The sequence below is a fragment of the Cucurbita moschata genome, unplaced genomic scaffold, assembly GCF_002738365.1.
Source record: "Cucurbita moschata cultivar Rifu unplaced genomic scaffold, Cmos_1.0 Cmo_Scf00003, whole genome shotgun sequence".
Lineage (NCBI taxonomy): Eukaryota > Viridiplantae > Streptophyta > Magnoliopsida > Cucurbitales > Cucurbitaceae > Cucurbita > Cucurbita moschata.
In genome coordinates, this window is record NW_019268519.1 from 784,450 (window position 1) to 803,549 (window position 19,100).

At 38.6% G+C, this 19,100-nt stretch overlaps 5 protein-coding genes across 6 annotated transcripts; all 5 read right to left on the reverse strand.

Moving 5' to 3' along the window:
• Nucleotides 1-483: 483 nt before the first annotated feature.
• LOC111440959 (transcription factor ILI6-like) lies at nucleotides 484-1,118 on the reverse strand. Its single transcript, XM_023077807.1, has 2 exons — nucleotides 890-1,118; nucleotides 484-804 (listed from the first exon to the last, which is right to left on the reverse strand). Exons 1-2 carry the CDS (start codon nucleotides 1,013-1,015, stop codon nucleotides 655-657), a joined length of 276 nt encoding a protein of 91 aa, XP_022933575.1. The 5' UTR covers nucleotides 1,016-1,118; the 3' UTR covers nucleotides 484-654.
• Nucleotides 1,119-3,570: 2,452 nt separating this feature from the next.
• LOC111437348 (HVA22-like protein a) lies at nucleotides 3,571-6,579 on the reverse strand. The gene is made up of 5 exons (XM_023075266.1): nucleotides 6,241-6,579; nucleotides 4,460-4,486; nucleotides 4,234-4,356; nucleotides 3,901-4,144; nucleotides 3,571-3,820 (listed from the first exon to the last, which is right to left on the reverse strand). The coding sequence occupies exons 1-5, from the start codon at nucleotides 6,300-6,302 to the stop codon at nucleotides 3,749-3,751; spliced, it is 528 nt and encodes a 175-aa protein (XP_022931034.1). The 5' UTR covers nucleotides 6,303-6,579; the 3' UTR covers nucleotides 3,571-3,748.
• A 228-nt stretch (nucleotides 6,580-6,807) lies between these two features.
• Nucleotides 6,808-8,639, reverse strand: LOC111437340 (transcription factor bHLH47-like). Its single transcript, XM_023075254.1, has 5 exons — nucleotides 8,439-8,639; nucleotides 8,090-8,198; nucleotides 7,769-7,887; nucleotides 7,562-7,689; nucleotides 6,808-7,471 (listed from the first exon to the last, which is right to left on the reverse strand). The coding sequence occupies exons 2-5, from the start codon at nucleotides 8,155-8,157 to the stop codon at nucleotides 7,052-7,054; spliced, it is 735 nt and encodes a 244-aa protein (XP_022931022.1). The 5' UTR covers nucleotides 8,158-8,198; nucleotides 8,439-8,639; the 3' UTR covers nucleotides 6,808-7,051.
• A 124-nt stretch (nucleotides 8,640-8,763) lies between these two features.
• Nucleotides 8,764-13,169, reverse strand: LOC111437325. Of its 2 annotated transcripts, none has more exons than XM_023075241.1 (10): nucleotides 12,600-13,169; nucleotides 12,057-12,227; nucleotides 11,906-11,970; nucleotides 11,752-11,792; nucleotides 11,512-11,600; nucleotides 11,313-11,426; nucleotides 10,547-10,624; nucleotides 9,830-9,895; nucleotides 9,551-9,628; nucleotides 8,764-9,271 (listed from the first exon to the last, which is right to left on the reverse strand). In XM_023075241.1, the coding sequence occupies exons 1-10, from the start codon at nucleotides 12,726-12,728 to the stop codon at nucleotides 9,164-9,166; spliced, it is 939 nt and encodes a 312-aa protein (XP_022931009.1). In that variant the 5' UTR covers nucleotides 12,729-13,169; the 3' UTR covers nucleotides 8,764-9,163. The 2 variants fall into 2 exon arrangements, with proteins under 2 accessions (XP_022931009.1, XP_022931002.1); XM_023075234.1 differs by having other exon boundaries at nucleotides 12,057-12,223; nucleotides 12,584-13,169.
• A 1,602-nt stretch (nucleotides 13,170-14,771) lies between these two features.
• LOC111433052 (transcription factor TCP14-like) lies at nucleotides 14,772-16,349 on the reverse strand. The gene has a single exon (XM_023069958.1). The coding sequence runs from the start codon at nucleotides 16,020-16,022 to the stop codon at nucleotides 14,895-14,897; it is 1,128 nt and encodes a 375-aa protein (XP_022925726.1). The 5' UTR covers nucleotides 16,023-16,349; the 3' UTR covers nucleotides 14,772-14,894.
• Nucleotides 16,350-19,100: the final 2,751 nt, after the last annotated feature.

Here is a 19,100-nt window from a genome sequence, read left to right on the forward strand (position 1 = left end):
CAAGCTCCGTGACTAGTCTATGCTCTTTGCAGAACCGTGTCATCGCCTACAACCCCGTTCTTTCTTCACAAAGCAAGTGTACATGGCATTAATTGTTGTGATGGTAGAAAATGTTGGAAATTAGACCGTTGTTCAACCTACCCTGTTGAGATCGGAGCATGACTAGGAAGCAAGCTCTTAAAAAAACACTTATTTTCTCGGGAGATATTGTGATCCGTAGATCTCCGATCGAGAAACCGTATCCAAGCTCCGTGGCTAGTATGTGCTCTTTGTAGAACCGTATCATCACCTATAACCCTTTCTTTCTTCACAAAGCCATAAAGTGTTAATGACATTAATTGTTGTGTCGGTAGAATATGTTGGAAGTCAGACACTTTCTCAACACGACGCATTGAGATCTGAGCGTGAGTAGGAAGCAAGCTCTTAAAAGAAGCTCTCATTTTCTCATTCCGCTACATTGATTGTTCGTACTACATCGTGAGATTGAGAATGGAGTTTTATTGATGAATAATGTAATAATAATAAGAGCTTTTACAAAGCGAGAGATTGATTGTAAAACACAAAACTACGTCGTAACCAAAACCAGACATAGCAAAAACCTCAAAACTTGGTACTTTTTGTCTTGTCTTTTATCATCTCATCTCATCATCTTCCCTATTGCATCAATAAACTCCTAATAATGGCAGCTTGAGCCGTATCCGACGTCGCCAACAATTCCGCTAGTCTCTCGCTTAGATCGTCCACCTCTCGATGTAGGCTTCTTATGTAATTACACGTCTCTTGCAACACGTGTGCTGCTGAACTCTATACATTTAAACACAACGTCAGAATAAGAACAAGAACAAGTACAAGAACAAGAATGAGTACATAGGAGGAAAGAAGAAGTCACCTTATCGGATTGTCTGTGGCGAATCTCGGGAAGAAGCTGCTGCAACTTGGAAACGAGGTCGTTAATTTGGTCGTCGGTGATTCTCGAGCTGCCTGATTGCCTAGATCTGGATCTTCTGGTGGACATCTTCGTTGAAATTAAGGTAGAAGGAAGGTAGGTGAATGAGAAGCAAGTGTGTGTGTTTTGGCACAAACAAGTAGTGTGGTTTTGAAGAGTATGAAAACCAGTTTGCATGGGAACAACCACTTCCTTCACCTGTTTTTATATTACTGTCTTCCCTCTCTCTCCTCTCTCATCATTTCATTATTAATTTCTTGACCAGTCAGCCTTATAAACTAACACTCTTCAGGACGTAAAGATTAAATTTTTACGGTGGATACCTACACACTCTTTAGGACGTAAAGATTAAATTTTTACGGTGGATACCTACACACCCAGAGACGAGAAACGACGTAGTAACTGACGAAATGCTTTGAAGAGTTGAAAATAAGTGTAGATCCGGAGATTTCCAAATACATCAACCTTTCAAACTGATGCTGAAAGCAAAATGGGAGCAGCCTAAATTGTGAAAACCGGATTGTGGGAGAGTAATACAACGTCGTGCTGCAGCAGCCATCTAGCTGAAAACATCACTAGCTTACTCTCTGACCCGAGTAGCATGGAGCACGTGGAATCTCGTGTGAATTAGTAAGAGAGATTTAAACATCTAAACTCTTAATTAAGAATTGACATATAATTACTAAACTAATGAGACCAATAACAGCCTTGCATGAACAAAAATAATGTGACGGGGTTCTGCTTTTTTTTTTTTTTTTTTTTGCTAATCATCGTATGATTAATTAAATAAGGTGGTACATAATTAAGCGAAAAAATTATTTTAAGAATATAATGATTTGGTCTTAGGTTACCAAAAAAGATTAGGTTAATAATTAAAAATGATTAACATAAAGTCACAATTAATTACACATATAATAAAGTAAATTTATAGAAATGGAGGGATTAAAAGAAGAAGTTTAAAGGGAATAAAAATAAAATAAAATAAAATAAAATGGAAAAAATTAAGGGCAAGTTGATGGATAATAATTGAGAATCTTTGAGATGGCAATAAACAAAACCCTGATTCAGAGACGACGTAGAAAGTTAGGATTTTTTTTCAATGAACACACAAACTAAACTAATAATAATAAATAATAAATAATAAATAAATAAAAAGCCTGTTGTTTTTGTGTTTCTGAATCATTTGGAAAAACCTAGACACCAATCAACATCAATTTTCATCACCACGTGGATCTGACTTCTCCACTCCTCACATATTAATTACCTTTTAAATTAAAAATTCATCTTTAATTAATTAAATTAAATCACGACCTCACGCAATGGTACGATGTTAAAAGTTTTGAGATAATATTCTACTTCCAACGTGGGACTCCTCTCTAGAGGCTTATGGCTAGAAGCCCTTGAATAAAAGCATTGTTAGAAGCCCTTGAATAGAAGCGTCCCTAGAGTTCCACCGGAGTTTAACATATTCTTAAGTTCTACGTGGAATTACTTCTCTTCGCCCCTCAATCAAGTCTACCTGTAAGTAATGGTAAAATAATGGTAAAATATCTTAATAAATCTAATAATTGGAGCAAGATCGGGGAGAGGACATGTAATTCTCATCTTTGGTTTTGTTTAGCTAACGGGAAGAAATCTCTAATCACTCCCTCGTTTGTTCTATTGTGTCCTCTTATGACGGTTGTTCAAGTTACGAGTTAAACGAGGACGGAAGATGTAATTTAGATAAAAGAAGGGGAGATATTAAAAAGAAGGGGGTCAGCAAGCATCGCGGGGCACATGAAATGGATGGGAAAGGACAGCGAAGAGAAGTAATTCATCCTTATTGCATATGCTTAACATTTGTCTTCTTCATTCATTATATATTATATGCTTTGCTTTGGAATGTGAGCTCAACAAACACAGTTGCACGTGGAGACACTTAAACAAAATCAAAACAAACAGCATCTTTTCTTCTGCCTTCCATGCATCCAACCCATCAAACTATTATTTTACCTCCCCAAATTACCTGCAATTTCATTCTAGGCAACTTCAACTTCCCCTTTTGCCCTTTTCCTTTTGTAACACCCCACCTACCGTCGTCTTTCCGTGCTTAACTTTGATATCATTCATAACAGTTCAAGCCCACCGCTAGTAAATACTATCCTCTTCAACTCACTTCTTTAATAATAACAAGAACTCGGTCCTCGATTCAATTGCATAGCTACTGAAAACAATAAAGGAATAAGAAGCAAGTAAGTTTCTGTTTACTGTCAACATTTGGTGTATTCTGATGAGGTATTTGTTTATGTTAATGAAGAAGATTTGGTTTTAATAAATCCATGATTAATTTATGATGAACAGCAATAGGGTATTTTGGAATTGTTTATAATCCTTCAAACAGGAAAGTTGCAATTCTAATATCAGCAAGTTGCGAATATAGAAATTAAAAGGTTGAGTAATCATAATTAAGGTTTGATTAGTTCTTTAAATCTGAGTGTCCAGAAGTGTATAATCCTTCAATGAATGTTTCCCCTTGGATCATGACAACACAATTTTTTACTTCTTTTTTATTAACTAATTATATTATTTGATTAAGAAACAGAGTGATGCATACTCAATTAGGTCCAGAGAGATGGGAAGGGTGGAAGGAACAACACAAAATGATACTAAACCTGAAGAATTCATACTTATAAACCATCTACTTAGAACTTACAGAGTGCCGACCAGTGTTTGATATGAACAACAACACAGAATTTCACAACAGCATATAAATAAACTTACCACACAGCATCAACGGACAGCCTCCTACTTTGATATAGATCAGTGCCAATGCTCGTAGGCGTGATCTTCGGTATAGCTCATGTAACGGTTACTCGAATGAGCCTTATCGGCCTACAGAAACGAAACGAAAACAAATCATATTTTTGTGGCTTAAAGCAACCAGTAGAGAGTTGAGTGAGAGTGTATTATACCCTGTTGATGACATTTTGGAGGTCTTCGGTACCATTTTCGGCGATGTACTTCTCTGCAGCGGTTAGGATGTCGTCGGGCTTGCTGAAGAACTCCTTCATCTTTGGAACATACCAAATGTTAACTGTCTGTTTGTTGATGAATAGAGGCCTGACGAAGTGGTCGTACACATATGCAGCACCACTAAAGTATGGAATGACCAACCAGCATGAAAAAATCAACCTTGCATAAGGCCATATAGGGATCCTATTGTAAAGATGTAAAGTCATCAGTGGCTTTTCAGACTTGGACCAAAAGATTAACGAAAATGTGCAAAAGCTCTATTCAAGATTTACCATTCGAGAACTTTGGAAAATGTAAGCTCGAACAGGGTGAGCATAGAATATAGGATCCAGTAGGTAAGCCACTGCTGATCGTCCACATGAGACTTTGTTTCAATGGCTCTAACCGACGCATATCTGCCAAATAGCAAATATTACACTACAATTTCGAGATTTTGACTGTCGAAAGGTATCATTAATGAGACGGATAGAAAATTAGATCGAGAAGCGAACGACTTACAGAGGATAAACAAGGCTAACCAGAGGCCTGCAAATGAAACCAATGAATGAAGTTAAAATTTTGCACTTGAGCGCTTGATAGCAATCAGAAAATAGTTTGAATTGTGTGGGGAAAGAAAACCACGGTCGGTGTATGGAAGTCTCGTCTTTCTCGCCTAAATCCAATCGTCCTCGAACTTTTCTCAATGATTAGCCAATCATTTTTTCTGCTGCCTTACAATCCTTTCCTTACCCTAACCATATTCCCCTTCCCATCCATCACTCTCACGGTATTTTTGTATAGTTTTCTCTAGATCTTCTTTAAGGGTATTAGAGTGATAGACTAATGTCAATGGGTTCTTGATCTAGCCAGTCCATACATTATACAAGATATCCATGCTTGTTTCTCCATCCCCCTCTACTCAATAGAAGATCATTGTAAATTACAGACATGCTTGACTGGTCAAATTACACTTCTTTTAGTCTTGTGCTTTAAACAGTGAAATCGCTTGATCTTGAAGGTTTTCTACTAGGAACAGTACAAAGATTTCAGGCCAATCTTTGAATTCTGGTTCTGGAGATGAAGGTTAATCTTGTGTCTTATATAGAAATCCTTAGTTACAAACATATAGCACCTCTGTGAGCAGGTGGATGTTTGCGCACATCCATAATGTCTGATCTCTCAGGTGGTCTTGTGCAGGGTAAATGCTTTTGTTATGATTTTGGAAGTACCTTCAATTGAAAACTAATCATTGAACTATATAAAGAAACCCCCGAGTATTGAGGTGGTAACAGCCCAAGCCCACCGCTAGCAGATATTGTCTTTTTTGGGCTTTCCCCTCAAGATTTTAAAACGCGTATGTTAGAAAGAGATTTTCACACCCTTATAAGGAATGCTTCATTCTCTCTCTCCATCAGAGACTTCTTTACTTTTAAATGATGGACTAAATTGCTAAGATGAAACAAGACAACTAGCTGGTCTTGTAGTCTTGACAGGTACATTGCACGTGTTATGTGAAAGCCAAACAATGCTTTGTACTGTCATACTTCTATTATTCTTTTAGCGCATGTTAATGAAATTTCAATTAATAAAGTCATCATTTCATAGTTGAGCAGACTATAGCTCTCCAAATTCTTGTATCAGTATGCTACTAGTATTCTTGGTTTTAAACTACATTACTGTGATGGATGTTCTTTATCTTTCTCAGACCATTTATACTCAAGATCCACTAATAAAAACAAGCTTATGGTTGATTGGGCTACTGGCTAAGTACCTAACAATGACCAGGCCTCAGTTCTCCAACATCCAAACCAGGAGCTCTTGCCACAACAAACTGATGGCACGGCCTAGAACAGTATCAGAATACTTGGCTCAGTCTACAACTGGGGTGTTTGGAATCTTTCTTCAAAGCACATGGGTCCTCTTATTCTGTGTTGCGGTATGATACAATTGGGACAGGAGTCTTTGCACAAAACCCAGCATTTAATTTCCTTCTCAAATGAAGCCTATAGAGCTCATTCATGAGAAGATACTGGCAAAGCAGTTGGGGTTTCAGATTATTCCTTCCACCTAATTTGCTCGCTAAACATTTGTCTATTCCTCAAGCTAAATGACTTTACAACATCATCTTGGGCTTGCGGGGGAGATGGGGTAGATGATATTGGTGTTAATAGAGAAATTGTGTTCGTAAGTTTTCTTGTCAGCCTAGCAAGGTCGACCCTTTACAAAAAAAACTGATCCCTCCTCTCTAATAATCAGAATCAAAGCGGTAAAGTTAAAGGAAGAGGAGAGAAACGACATACCCGGCAAGAACATCGAAGTTTTTGAGGATGACCTTGAAGAAACTGCCCGCTCCAGATCCCATTTCGAAAATTTTCCCCTTCACCGACTGCCCGTCTGGTCTGAAGCTTCTTGATTATTTGCTTCTCGTAATGCTCTTGCGTCGGTTGCCCAGAAAGAGAGTGACTGGAAAGGCTGGAACTTTGCTCAGAAAGAAACTAGCCAATAAATGCTCACCATCTGTTTACTTTATACACACTGTAGTCTTACAAACTTTTCAGTGGGAAAAGAGAGAGAAAAAAGGAGGATGGAATAAAGAGATACATAAAAGAACAGGAGAATATGAAGGAATTTTGATGCGATGTTAATCTATTTAATTTAGAACAATAGTCGCAAACTTAAAGAAAATTGAACTGTTTGTTCTCCGTTTGGCCCTTTGGGGATGGTGAAGGTTAAGGGTCCACCGAACAAAAGTTGGCACATAATGACAAGGGTGGTGAAGTAAAGCCGCCTTCTCGAACTCACACCGTGACATTGGTGGTCGGCTTTGTATACCCCAAGATAACCTAAGATCTGAGCTATCATTTTTGTTCACACCTTCCAAATATCCTTTTTGATTTCATAATTTAGCAGGTTTGGTAAAAAAAATACATCCAGATTGAATAAAGCTTGAAAAACAGGGAAATGAAGCAGTGTTTTTCGGAGAAGATACAGAACCCAGTTGCAGATTCATTAACTTGTTCGAATCCAACATCCTAGAGACAAATTTATACTACAAATTATCTACAAAAGAGGTCACTACAAAGATCAGCTCTCAGTTCTTTCAGGGCCTCTTTAACCCATAATATCCGTAATGCTCTTGCAACCAATGGTTAAAAACTCTTTACTTGGTTGTTCTGTTGTTTGTGACAATTTGAGAAGTCCAGCAGGCCAGGAATCTGCTGGTGTTGGATATCTGGCATGTGGTTTGGTTACATGTGAGGTAGCCATTGTTGGGGCTTGAGTTGCATCCGCTGCTGGATAAGATGGGAGATCCGGCCGCACGGGGACGATAATAACCGCGTGTGTTTGCTGCATTGTGGGTTCCATAACAGGCAATCCAAGGCATTCCCCTGAGAAATGTGCTTGTGGTGGAGTGGTATTTAAGTCGGGTTTAGAATGCACGGCCCTTGATTGTAACTCACTTTGCAGCTTCTCAATCTGAGATGCTAAAGCAGAAGTCTCTTCTCGCAGCTCATTCTTCTCAATGTCAACCTGTGTGATAATTCGTGCAATTTGTCATCTATTTAGAGACCTTTTCCTCTCAATTCTAAGAAAGAGTAATGGTGTATTTATGAGCCTTACATCTCTAGATTCTGTCAACAACGATGCATGCTCCTTTCTGAGGCACTCAATCTGACCAAATAAGTCCTTTACCAGTCGATTTGCTTCACACAAAATGGACGCCTTCCCATTGTTCGGTTCTGTTAGCTCTGCAGATGACCATTCCAAGTATGAGAACAGCTGAGAATATCTTAATATTCTACCGAATGGTAATTGGGAGCATATTACCAAGCACATTTGCGAGGTGAAGGAAGAGATCGTTTAAATGCCCTCGCTTCAACTTCTCCCTCTCTGCCTTGTGAATTTTCTTAGGAACTTTCGCCGGATTTTTTTTACCAGGACATTGCCTGCATAAAGAACCAGCTTAAACTTCAATCTTAAAACAGCTAAACAAACCCACCACAAATTACCCAAAAACATCATCCTTAGCATATCAACAAATGCATTCCACATTCTACCATCGATGCAGTAATTGTTTAGTTTATGCATTTCAGACATTCAGAACATTCAACAACGTAAGTTTTACAATTAAGAATCATGAAGAGTTACCTAGATACAGAAGCCACATCTGCAACATCAGTTTCAATAACCGGTTGTGAAGGAACCTCGGAAACCATGATCTTCTACAGCAAGTGAAACCGAGAGAAAAGCCAGACTTCTGCAATTATAATAAACCCCATGAATCTATCTCAAAGTTCCAAATTTTTCCGAAGAGACAATCTAAAACTCAACACCTGATCAAAGAATCCCATTTCATATCAATCAAACAACTAAGATCACATCATTGGTCATGAAGAGAAACCGTGCAACAGCATACAGGCGAATTGCCCACAAAAGTTGTAGAAAGAAAACAGACCCAAGTAACAAAACGAACAAGAACGTGAATAAGAGGTCATACCTGCGCAGGGAGAGATTAGAAGAGAAGAAAGTGGTGAGGTGAAGAAAGAGAGAAATAGAAGAAAGGGGTGGAAAATTAGGGCTGGTGCACACTCATCTGGGCGTGTGGAAGGGGAGGCTCAGCGTATAGAGAGCACGTGGCCGGCGACTTGCCGGAAGCATGGTGGACACGCTCCCCACTTTGTCCTTTCCTCTCCATTTCAGTTTCAACGCCCCTCATTTTGCTTGCTTGGCTCATGACTAGACTTCCTCCAATGATTCATTGCCAAATCATCAATATAACAATTTATTGTCATTATCCATAGTTGAAATTTGATTGATTTTTTTTCTTTTAAAAGGTAATTGAATAAAATTTGCCATTTAACAAATGAAACCCAGCGTGTGGCTGCACGAGGATCGCCCCATTGACTACTGAGGTCGACGAGCGTGTCAGCCGCACAGCCGCATTACTAACGCCCATGACCTCATCTCCCTGTTATTTTCTTTAGTTCAAGAGACGGGCATCTAACTTTTATAACATAGTACACATCTTTTATCTATTCAGATAAGCCTCTTATTCATTTACAAGAAAGCTCCTTGTAACGTTATAACCCTTTCAAGTTTCACGTCTAAGAGAAAGTCTGCATCATTCTGAGCGGGTGGCCGTGCGGCAGCGAGTATCAACTGCGGGTTGTTTATAAGAAAACTCTTGTGTGAAGTTCAAGGGTGGTATTGAGATTGTTCATCTCAAGAGCTGGAGCAGCCAAGTTGGAACTTGTGAATCTTCATTCTTCCATTCAAAGCCAGAGCTAAAACATCATATTCCTCCACATACCACAGCTCCGACACCATTGCCTGCAAATTTCAATTCCTTATATTCATTGAAGCTTATGTAACGAATTCTGCACAGATTCCAATATGCCCATCTATTTTCAGATTACAACTCACAGAATGACATTAAAGGTACAGCTCAGAATTGTTGAAAGTACCCGAAAACAGTTTTCAACTTCATGTACTAGTAAAGTATAGATTCTCCCTATGTAATCCAGATTATACCCAACCCAAGCTCAGTAAGCTAAGTTTGAAATACAAACAAATACACGAAAAGATATAGATTAAGATTTAAGAACTTACCTCAAATCCATGGAGTTGTTTATTCAAGCGAGCAACCAGCTCGTGAAAGAGTTGGAGTTCATCAGAACTACTATGAAGCTACAATAACAAAAAGGAAAAGGTAGTCACAGAAAAATGTCTCCATCGCCAACACAATTCGTTTCAATAGAGCTAAATATTATCACAAATTCTCATTAAACTCAAACGACATGTCTATGGGAACGACTACTGCGGTCTTTCTGAATCTCAACTTAAATAAAGCAAGAAACATCTGAAATAAACATTGGTCTAAGACAGTACCGATCCGGGAAGTTTCGGGTGACCCAAAAGGCGAGCAAATGATGTGTGAAGAATAGCAGGATCATACTGTAGAAGGCAAAAGCATTGCCAATTAGTTATGCTATATTCATACTTTATGACAATGGTTGAAAAGTGAAACAATAAATGCAGCATAAAGTGTGTTGACATATAAAACTTCGTATTAACTGGATGCTCAAGGGAACAATAAACCGTTCTTCTTCTTCCTCTTTTTTCCATATAAATATGTATAAGAAACAGTCTTCTTATCTTAAATCAAAGAAATAAAGCTAAGCATAGGAAGCATCTAATCTAAAATAGTTCAGGCCTTCATCTTTTCAATTAAAGAACTTAACAAGAGGTCGGCCAAAATATGCGCAAAAAACAGCGAGACAGTATTAACAATAAAATTAACCACAAATCTGTGGCAAAACCTCCTCAACGCCCAGAAAGTGGCAAAGCAAGAAGATGGACATTCTTAGCAATTACGTCATTATAGAGACTACAAAAACGGGGTGTCCAAGTCCTCACCAATCTCATAAATATGCATTAAAGCCAAAAATTATAGCTCACAGGACAAATTATTTCATCTATTAGCTGAATGTACCAATATTATATGTCTTCTAGTTTAACTGATAATTTGAAAGATTACTATAGATTAGTATTCTGCTACTATCACTATTTCACATAAACTGAAATTTAAAAATCACAAAGTCATACAAGTTGTTTCTCTGGTGCATGTGGAAGTGCTGCCCTTAGTTTAGCACGTATCGTCACAGGATCTGTCCCTGATATTACCTGCACAAAAGAAAAGTTAAGGATCGCAAAAATTTATGGTTGGACTATTCTTAAGACTCCCCAGTCCTCGTGGCCTGAGAAATAATTGCCACAGCTGACTATCTTCAGCATTAGACCAAATTAGGGAAAGGATGAAGGTATGCAAGGGTTTGGTTGGTTTAGGCTCTAGTGTCGAGAGAGAGAGGTTTCGAGTACCACAAATGACTTGGGAAGTTATCTTTCTGCATTTTCTTGATTCTCAGTATATTTCTCTAGTTCCTATCAGAATACTGAGATTTTTACTTATCCGGATACTTCACTAAAGTTTTAGTGAAAAGTTACATAGACAGAGTAACACACAGAAATGTTATCAGAGAATTTTCTGAAATGGTACAATGAAGAGAACTCTCATGCAGTCTCAATTCAGTTTGTTGTCCCTCTTCTTAAACAGAAGAACAAAAGGCTGCAAGCTTTTTTGAAGAACATCAATATTTACAGATTCAAGGTGCGAGAACATGATAATGTGATTGAGCCGGATCTAAGAAATACGGTAAACAAAATACTGTGCAAGTCATTTGTTTTTCCTCACCCCGTATGAATGTATTGTTGAGGAAAAACAACAAAGACAGAAAAACTGCAACCAAAATCTAGGCATTTGAAAATTCTAAAAATGTTATAGCGATGTCTCCATAAGTTAAAAGGAAATAACCTGCCAACATCCAAGAAGAACGCCTGTTGAAGTTAAAACAACCCTGTCTAGAACTATTTTCAATCGGGACATATGCTCTGTTGCAGACTTCACAGCAGCTGCTTCAGCTTCGATCTGCCAAACAAACGATATGTAGAAAAGTTATACACAAAAGAAGGTTTTCAAAGATAAACAATAACATATAAAGAAGACAACTTGCCTCGTCTTCAGTAGCAGGAACCGGTGTAATATGGTGCGATGCGTGAAACATGCTAAAATGGTACAAGCTAGAGTTCTGGAACCAAATTGCTAAACAAAGTACAGGGGAGTCCATGTTAAGGAATGATACCATATTAAAAAAAATGCCGATCATGCGATCATTTCTGTGTAGAAACATATTTATATTGAACATAGGAAATAAACTACAGCCTAGAAATGAAAATGAACAAATAAAGCATACCTTTATCAAAATAAGGATTGAATATAGATTTTACCGCCTCACTGCAACAACAAAAATGTTTATTAATAGGCATAACCGAAGAGGAACATGAAGATTTCAAGAATGGATAATTTGCGAGGCTATGCTAAAACATGTAAAACAATACAATTCTTACGATATGGGAACAGAGTACTCTGTGCTTAGATACAAAACGTTAGCACGAACAGGAGGATTTGCCGGCTGCATAGATGAAAATGGCATCACTTGAAGCAAATGTGGGAAGAGATATAAAATCATAAATAGAATTTCTTGTAGGAACAGCTTGCCTTCAATATAGGAGTGACTGATCCATCCTTAACGGTGAAGATATCAGAAAGTGATAAAGACTGAGATGTTTCGCCATCCTTGAGGAAAAGTGCCCCTTTCTCATCCAAATCCTTCTCCATCTTGTTGTACAATCTTGATCTTAACTCAGAATTTGAAATCAAAGAATCTGATAGAAGTTTCAACAAAGTGGCACGCTTAATTTCATAATACATTGCTATAATTTTCTTCACCATGCAAGCCAATTCAAAAGGAAATCCTAATCAAATACGCATTACGGTGGTAATTATTCCAGAAGATGAGGAAACAGTAATATAAAAGATTTGCTTGATTACAACGCTCGTGACAGTTCTTATAATTGATTCGATCAAATTCTCACTCGATTCATAACATAAAATTACTTGAAAGCTAAATGCCCAAATCGCGATTGCCAGATTTCATTCATTTTGCCATACAAACCCTAGATTTTCCTAAAAGTGGACGGAGAACAGATAAAACAAACGAGGAGATGAAGGAAACGAATGAATACCTGAAGAAGAAGAAGAAGAAGAAGAAGAAGCGGAAGTAGAGTTGTGGAGAGCCATCTGGAAAAGAAAGAAGAAGAGGGCGGCAGAGGTGAACCAGATGAAAGCCACAGTCGTAGAATGACTCGAGAAAAATGCAGTCCTTCCCATGAACGCAGTGGTGACTTCTTGACAAATCCGAAGCGAAGGAAGGAGTATGAAATTGATAGAGACGGAAAAATCCAAATCGTGGCAACTCGCGAGTGGGCTCTGAGTAGCGACTCGATCGGCCCGTCCACCGTGAGATTTGGGGCGAATAATCGCTGATGCTGATTACGTATTTTCCACACTTGTTTCCAAATCATCGACATCAACTCATAATCATCACTCTCTTCTTAACATCCACGCTCATATCATATCCTTTGTCAACATTAAGATTATACGTAATTCTTCTATGTGGAAAATACGCACATTTTGTAATCCATTGAGAACAACAGTCGTTCATAGTGACTGATTCTTCAACTTGAAATGTTTAAATTTTAGATCTTTCAACTAAGAACAAACCCAAGCACACATGCCCTTCTGCATCAATGTCTCTAACTCCCAAACCAGACCCATATTAACTCATTTTGGATAATACCCATCAATCATTTGCTTACTAAATCCCCTTTTCCCTAATTATTGCCTTTTAGATTTCTTCCTGTTCTTGTTCAAATTCAAATCGTTTAATTATCAAAGTTGTAAAGTGGAATGACAACTCATCTCATCAATTTTGCTGATTTTTTGTTTTTTTTAAACCATAGTAATTCAAACCCGACATAATTTTGTTTATTTTACTATTTAATTTAATTCTCTTTTTAAACCTTTCTCTTAAAACTTTAAAATTGGTGAATTTCAGAAACCCCTAAAAAGAAAATTAAAAAAATAATTTTTTTTTTTACTAATGAAAATGTTTTGTTTTCTTTACCAAAAAAGCAAGCCTAAAAATAGGTATCTTATTTAAATGATGTATGGAAATGTAGAGTATGAGGTGACACCATGTTTTGCCAAAACCATGCCGGCAAGTTTGTTGAGTCCAAGGGGTAATGACTTAAATAATTTTGAATTTGGTTGGGACCATTCATTTTTTTCAATTCACATGCATGTGTATAATGCGTTGGATGGAGACACCTCTGATCTATAGTGATAGTTATATTCTAACGTACTCAATTTTTCTGGATTGTATTTTAATCAACGGCTCAAATGTCTTCTTCATTTATCTATACTGCACTACAAAATTTAATTACATTATGAAAATTAATGTATATTAAGGCAGTGACGTTTTTTTACGACTAGATTTATTGTAGATCGAAGTTAAAGGACTCAATTGCAACGTATCCCGGTCAAGTTCTAATCCAATGTGAGAATGGTGTTCGAGTTCATTTAGTTACCACGAATATTTAATTAATTAGTTAGTTTAGTTTAGTTTAGAATAATAATAAAAATGGAAGGAGTGAGGGTAGAAGGACACTGAAATTAATAACGAGAAAGGAAGAAAAGTTGGGGGCATTTTGGTAAAAGAGCAGAGGGAATCAATTATTTTAATAATGGAGGCCTTCCTCTTGTGTCCTCTGACACAAACCCACGAACCCTAAACAAATATTACGTAATATATAATTAAAAAAATAGGAATTTTTTAAGAAAATCATTAATTAGTAGACCACACTCAATCATGTGTAAAAGAAACACCGCGGGCCCACTAAATGAACGGTGTAGATAAATCCTCCCATTCCCTATTTTTCCAATTTCCACGTCATTTCTGCTACCAATAAAATCGAAAAACACAAGAGAGAGAATCATCCAATCCACCTGTTTGTCAGTGTCAGTTATATTGTACATTGGTTTGCCCGGTGGGACCCAGCCGACACCTGGAACTGATAAGACGAGGAGTGGGCCCCCCTCCCCCATTAAATATCAATCCCTATGATAAAACTATACCCTTGAAATCTTATTCATTCATTATCATCATTATTAATGCAAATATTTCTAACTTTTTTTCCATCACATAATCTAATAATAATAATAATAATAAAATTTAATCAATTTTCTTTCTCAAGGATTAATATTTAATAATAATAAACTCAAATGGGCTTTCTTTTTCTTTTCTTTTTCTCATCATACTCCATATTTATTAATCAAACAAAAAAATTAGCTCAAAAAAGAAAAAAAAAAAAGATTATTTTTTTATTTTTTTATTTTTTTTCTCAATGGAAAATCAAACCTCACGTGTGTTTCCACACATCAAACGACCACACATGTGGATAGAGCGGGGATCTACCGTTTTCCGTTACCGTTCCATTACGAGTGGTGACTGGTTGTGTCGTGCCGGTCATCTCCGCCGCCGCCGTGATGAGACTGCGATCCACTTCCCTGCGCTTCCATTACGCCGCTGCTTGACAGCGACCGATAAGGATTCAGGCCAGCAAGTATATTGAAGTGGGCCTCACTAGAACTATTACTCCCACCGCTGGCGCTCGACCCGAGTTGCTGACCCGGAACCAACGTGACCGGACCCGGAAAGTTCATGAAATGCAACCCACTTGACATCGTCCCTCTATACAAACCGCTGTTATTCACCGACGGAAAAGTCCATATGGGGTCAACCCCCATCCCTTGGTTATTTGTATTCGCAAGCATCCATAAATTCGCCGGTACCTGACCTCCGCTCGCCGGAATCGCGCCTGTACTGAACTCCTGCTCCGACGATGGCCGTCTCTTCCGTCCTATGCTGATGTCCTCCACCGCGTCGGAGAGGTCTAATGAAGTGGTGGTGTCTCGGAGTTCGGGTTTGGCTTGGAGTAGAGAGTTGCCGGTGTTAGTGGACTGGAAATTGAGGAGGGCGGTGGAGGAAGTTTCCGATGAGAGGCCAAATCCGGGGAAAAGGGTGCGGCGTGGTGGGTGGAGGGAGAAATTTGGATTGTAATAGGACGATGAACGGAGCTGTGAAGGGACGGACATGGTGGAGCCAGAGCTACGTAATGAGATGTTGAGGGATGTGAAGTTCGCCGGGATTGTTCCGGTTCCCGTGGCGGCGATCACGGAGGGTTCCGCCTGTTGGAGTAGCCACTCGATGGTTTCTCCGTCGGACTTGTGACCCAGTTCGCGTGTCAGCTGGAATACCCTCGCCGCACATAGGGCTGGCATTCGGATGCGCCGCCCACGGCCATCCACTTTAGTGTGGCGGTCTTTGGTGGAGGTTCTTTTCGGTGGTGGCTTCTTGGAGGGCTCGACAGCAGCAGCGGCGGCGGTTGTAGTAGGGTCGGTGGAGATGGCGAGAGAAGGGTAAGGGGAAGTTGAGCAAGAGGCGGCGGTGGCGTCGTCGTCGTCTTTCTTTTCGAGTAATTGAAACGGGAAGTTAGGGCGGTGATGGTGGTGGTGGTTGTGGTGGTGGTGGTGGTAGCGGTGGAGGTCATCACCCCCCTCCATGATCGCATGTACAAAGATTTTGAATTGAGAAACAAAAAAAAGGGAAAAGACTGAGTGAGTCAGCCTTTATGTTTTTTCTTTTTTTTTTTTTTCTTTCCTTAAAAAAACAAAGTGGAAAAAATGATGAGGGAAATGCGAGTGAGAGCTGAATGTGTGTTTTTACCAAAACAAAACGGTGAAGGTTTGATGGAGGGTTGGACAATGGACAGCCCCTTTGGTTCAGACACCACGTGAGCTGCTTTTTTTCTCTATCATTCAACCCACAAGGACACTCGCCAATCATGCTGATGCAACACCTCCAACTATAACACCATGGAGCCTGCTAACCATTCCTATATTGTCGTTATATATAACTATTAGCCTCACAGTTTTAAAACATGTCGGTTAGAGGAAGGTTTTTACATAAATGTTTCGTTTCCTCCTCCAACCGATGTCAAATCTCGCAATCCATTCCCTTTAAGGCGCGAGCGTCCTTGCTAGCATACAACTTAGTGTCTAGTTTTGATATCGTTTGTAACAGTCAAAGCTCACTGTTAGCCGACATTATTCGCTTCGATCCGTTATGTATTATTGTCTCCTTCACGGTTTTAAAACTCACTAGGGAGAGATTTCCACACCCTTATAAGAAATGTTTCGTTTTCTTCTCCAACCGATGTAGGATCTCACAATCCACCCCCTTAGTAGGTTGACGTTTTCGCTAGCACACCACCTAGTATCTAGCTTTGATATCATTCGTAACAGTCCAAGCCCACCACTAATACATATTGTTTGCTTTGACCCATTACGTATTATCGTCAACCTCATAGTTTTAAAACATTATAGGGAGAGGTTTTCACACATTTATAAGAAATGTTTCATTTCCCTCTCTAACTGATGTGAGATCTCATAATCTACCCTATTGGGGAGCTAGATTCCTCGCTGGCACACCGCTCGGTACCTAGTTCTAATATCGTTTGTAACAGCTCAAATCCACCGCTAACGGATATTGTCCACTTTAACCTATTACATATGATCGTCAACTTCATGATTTTAAAATGCATTTGATATGGAAGAATATTTCGTTTTTTCTGTTCAACCGATGTAGGATCTGAGAGAACGTGTTGGATGATGATGTAGCTGCAATCAATGCCAATGAACAAACATAAAGTCCTTTTCTTTTTCTCCCCCACCAAAAGAAAAGTAGAATCCAGTTTGCAGGGAAAGCAGCAACAGTAGAAGTTAGAAACGGTAAAAAACAGTTCAAATAAATGATCTAGTTTACATGTTACTGAATTGGCAACATCAGTAAATTTTGCAAAATGGTTGTGTTGTTAATATATACCCTATGAGGAAGCGTTTAGAAAGCAAGAAGATGGAGTGTATTCAAGGCTGTGGGTGCATCTAATGGGTGACAGAGTAGTGTGTGTATGAGTTGATGAAATAATTTGCAAGAAAAAACTAGAAATGTGGACCAGACATTACAGAATGCTGCCTTTTCTGAGACCACATGCGCTTGCCACTTATGTATGCCACTGAAGGAGACAGCTTACCCTCTAATTTGGCTAAGATCCTACTTATTATATCTGCCCCAAAACTTGAAACCACAATCCCCAGCATTTGCTTCAATCTCTCCCTTTCAACCAACCATCTTCATTATTCATTACTATTGCCCTCAATTAACTCTTATGCAAATGACATTGTTTCTAAATTAATTGGTTTTCTTCGACGTTCAAACTTCCAGGTCCCACGTTGATTGGAGTGGAGAAAGAGGTGTGTCTGTGAGAACGCTGAGCCCTCGAAATAGTGGATTGTGAGATCCCACATCGATTGGCGAGCAAAACAAAACATTTCTCGTAATAGTGTGATGTCCCATGTTGCCAGTGAAAGTGCTAAACATCAATTCGGGAGGAAAATGAAACATTTCTTATAAGGATGTGGAAACCTCTCTCTGGTACATATGTTTTGAAACTATGAGGCTGACGGTAATAAATAACGGACTAAAAGAGTATTAGTGATAAGGCTTGAATCGTTACACAAGCTCCTATCCAAGACCTGTATCTGGTTTGAATGTCTGCCACCTTTTTATTGGTAAATCTAAGGACAGTGTCTAAATGTAATTTAAGGTTGGATTAACCGGAAAAGTTGGGATTTGCAAGGAGGGGGGTTGGGTTTTTGGTTGCAGCTTTTAATAATGAGTGGGCAGTAAATAAAGGGAATTGAGAGGAGATGGGGCCAAACCCACGATTTGGACCTCATACTTAACTCCTTGTCTCTACCAAACAAACAATGGTGTTTAAAACTTTGCATGTGATCTCACGTGTCACAATCACATTTTTTAAGCAACAAAATAACGATGGTGCGATATTTATTCTAATCCAATGAACAAGCCAGTTAAATAAAAATCAAACCCAATATGATTGTGACACCACACAATATATCTAAGTCAACTCAAACCAGATCAACGTCCAATAAATCCCATTGTCCACCCCTTCCATTCTTACCATTAAACTTATGTTCACTGGATAAGGTCATTTTCAAACAATATAGCTAGCATTAATGGTGCCCAAAATTATCCTATTTTAGGTAAATTTGTAGAAATCATAACACAACAAGTTTATAGAACTCTCGTGTTTGTCCATAATCCAAATCAATTTTAACATCGCATACACTGATCATGCGTCACGATCCAAGACAATTAAAATAAAAAATCATAAATCATGGTGACGTGACATGTTTGTATTAATATATATTTTTTAATGTCAAAAAATTAAGCCCATTTATCCATTAATTTCGAGGAAGAAAAAACAAAGGTGGATGGAATTGTGAGGTGAATGTTTCACTGTTGGCAATGGGAAAAGTCTGCGTCACTGACTTTTCTTTTTGTTGCCTTTATTATTATTATTATAATAAATAAATCTTATCCAAATCAGACGTAGTTGAGTCAACCAATGGAATCACGCCAAGTAAGTACCATACAGTTAAGAAATAACGTAAAATCTATCTCTTTGGCAGAACGGGCTTGTTAATTGCTAACCCAACCCAATTCATTTGGGATTGTGGCCCAATACTCGGCCCAGCCCAATTAGACCATTTGATCGG

Coding starts and splice junctions, on each gene's coding strand:
- LOC111437325 (XM_023075234.1), bottom strand. CDS start 12,728: ATGGGAAGGACTGCATTTTTCTCGAGTCATTCTACGACTGTGGCTTTC. Junction 11,601..11,751: donor CAATCCTTATTTTGATAAAG/GTATGCTTTATT, acceptor TACTTTGTTTAG/CAATTTGGTTCCAGAACTCT. Junction 9,896..10,546: donor ATGCACCAGAGAAACAACTT/GTATGACTTTGT, acceptor TGCCTTCTACAG/TATGATCCTGCTATTCTTCA.
- LOC111433052 (XM_023069958.1), bottom strand. CDS start 16,022: ATGGAGGGGGGTGATGACCTCCACCGCTACCACCACCACCACCACAAC.
- LOC111440959 (XM_023077807.1), bottom strand. CDS start 1,015: ATGTCCACCAGAAGATCCAGATCTAGGCAATCAGGCAGCTCGAGAATC. Junction 805..889: donor GCCACAGACAATCCGATAAG/GTGACTTCTTCT, acceptor TTAAATGTATAG/AGTTCAGCAGCACACGTGTT.
- LOC111437348 (XM_023075266.1), bottom strand. CDS start 6,302: ATGGGATCTGGAGCGGGCAGTTTCTTCAAGGTCATCCTCAAAAACTTC. Junction 4,487..6,240: donor AACTTCGATGTTCTTGCCGG/GTATGTCGTTTC, acceptor TTTCATTTGCAG/GCCTCTGGTTAGCCTTGTTT. Junction 4,145..4,233: donor TTTTCCAAAGTTCTCGAATG/GTAAATCTTGAA, acceptor TCTTTACAATAG/GATCCCTATATGGCCTTATG.
- LOC111437340 (XM_023075254.1), bottom strand. CDS start 8,157: ATGGTTTCCGAGGTTCCTTCACAACCGGTTATTGAAACTGATGTTGCA. Junction 7,690..7,768: donor TCACCTCGCAAATGTGCTTG/GTAATATGCTCC, acceptor GGTCATCTGCAG/AGCTAACAGAACCGAACAAT. Junction 7,472..7,561: donor TGTTGACAGAATCTAGAGAT/GTAAGGCTCATA, acceptor ATTATCACACAG/GTTGACATTGAGAAGAATGA.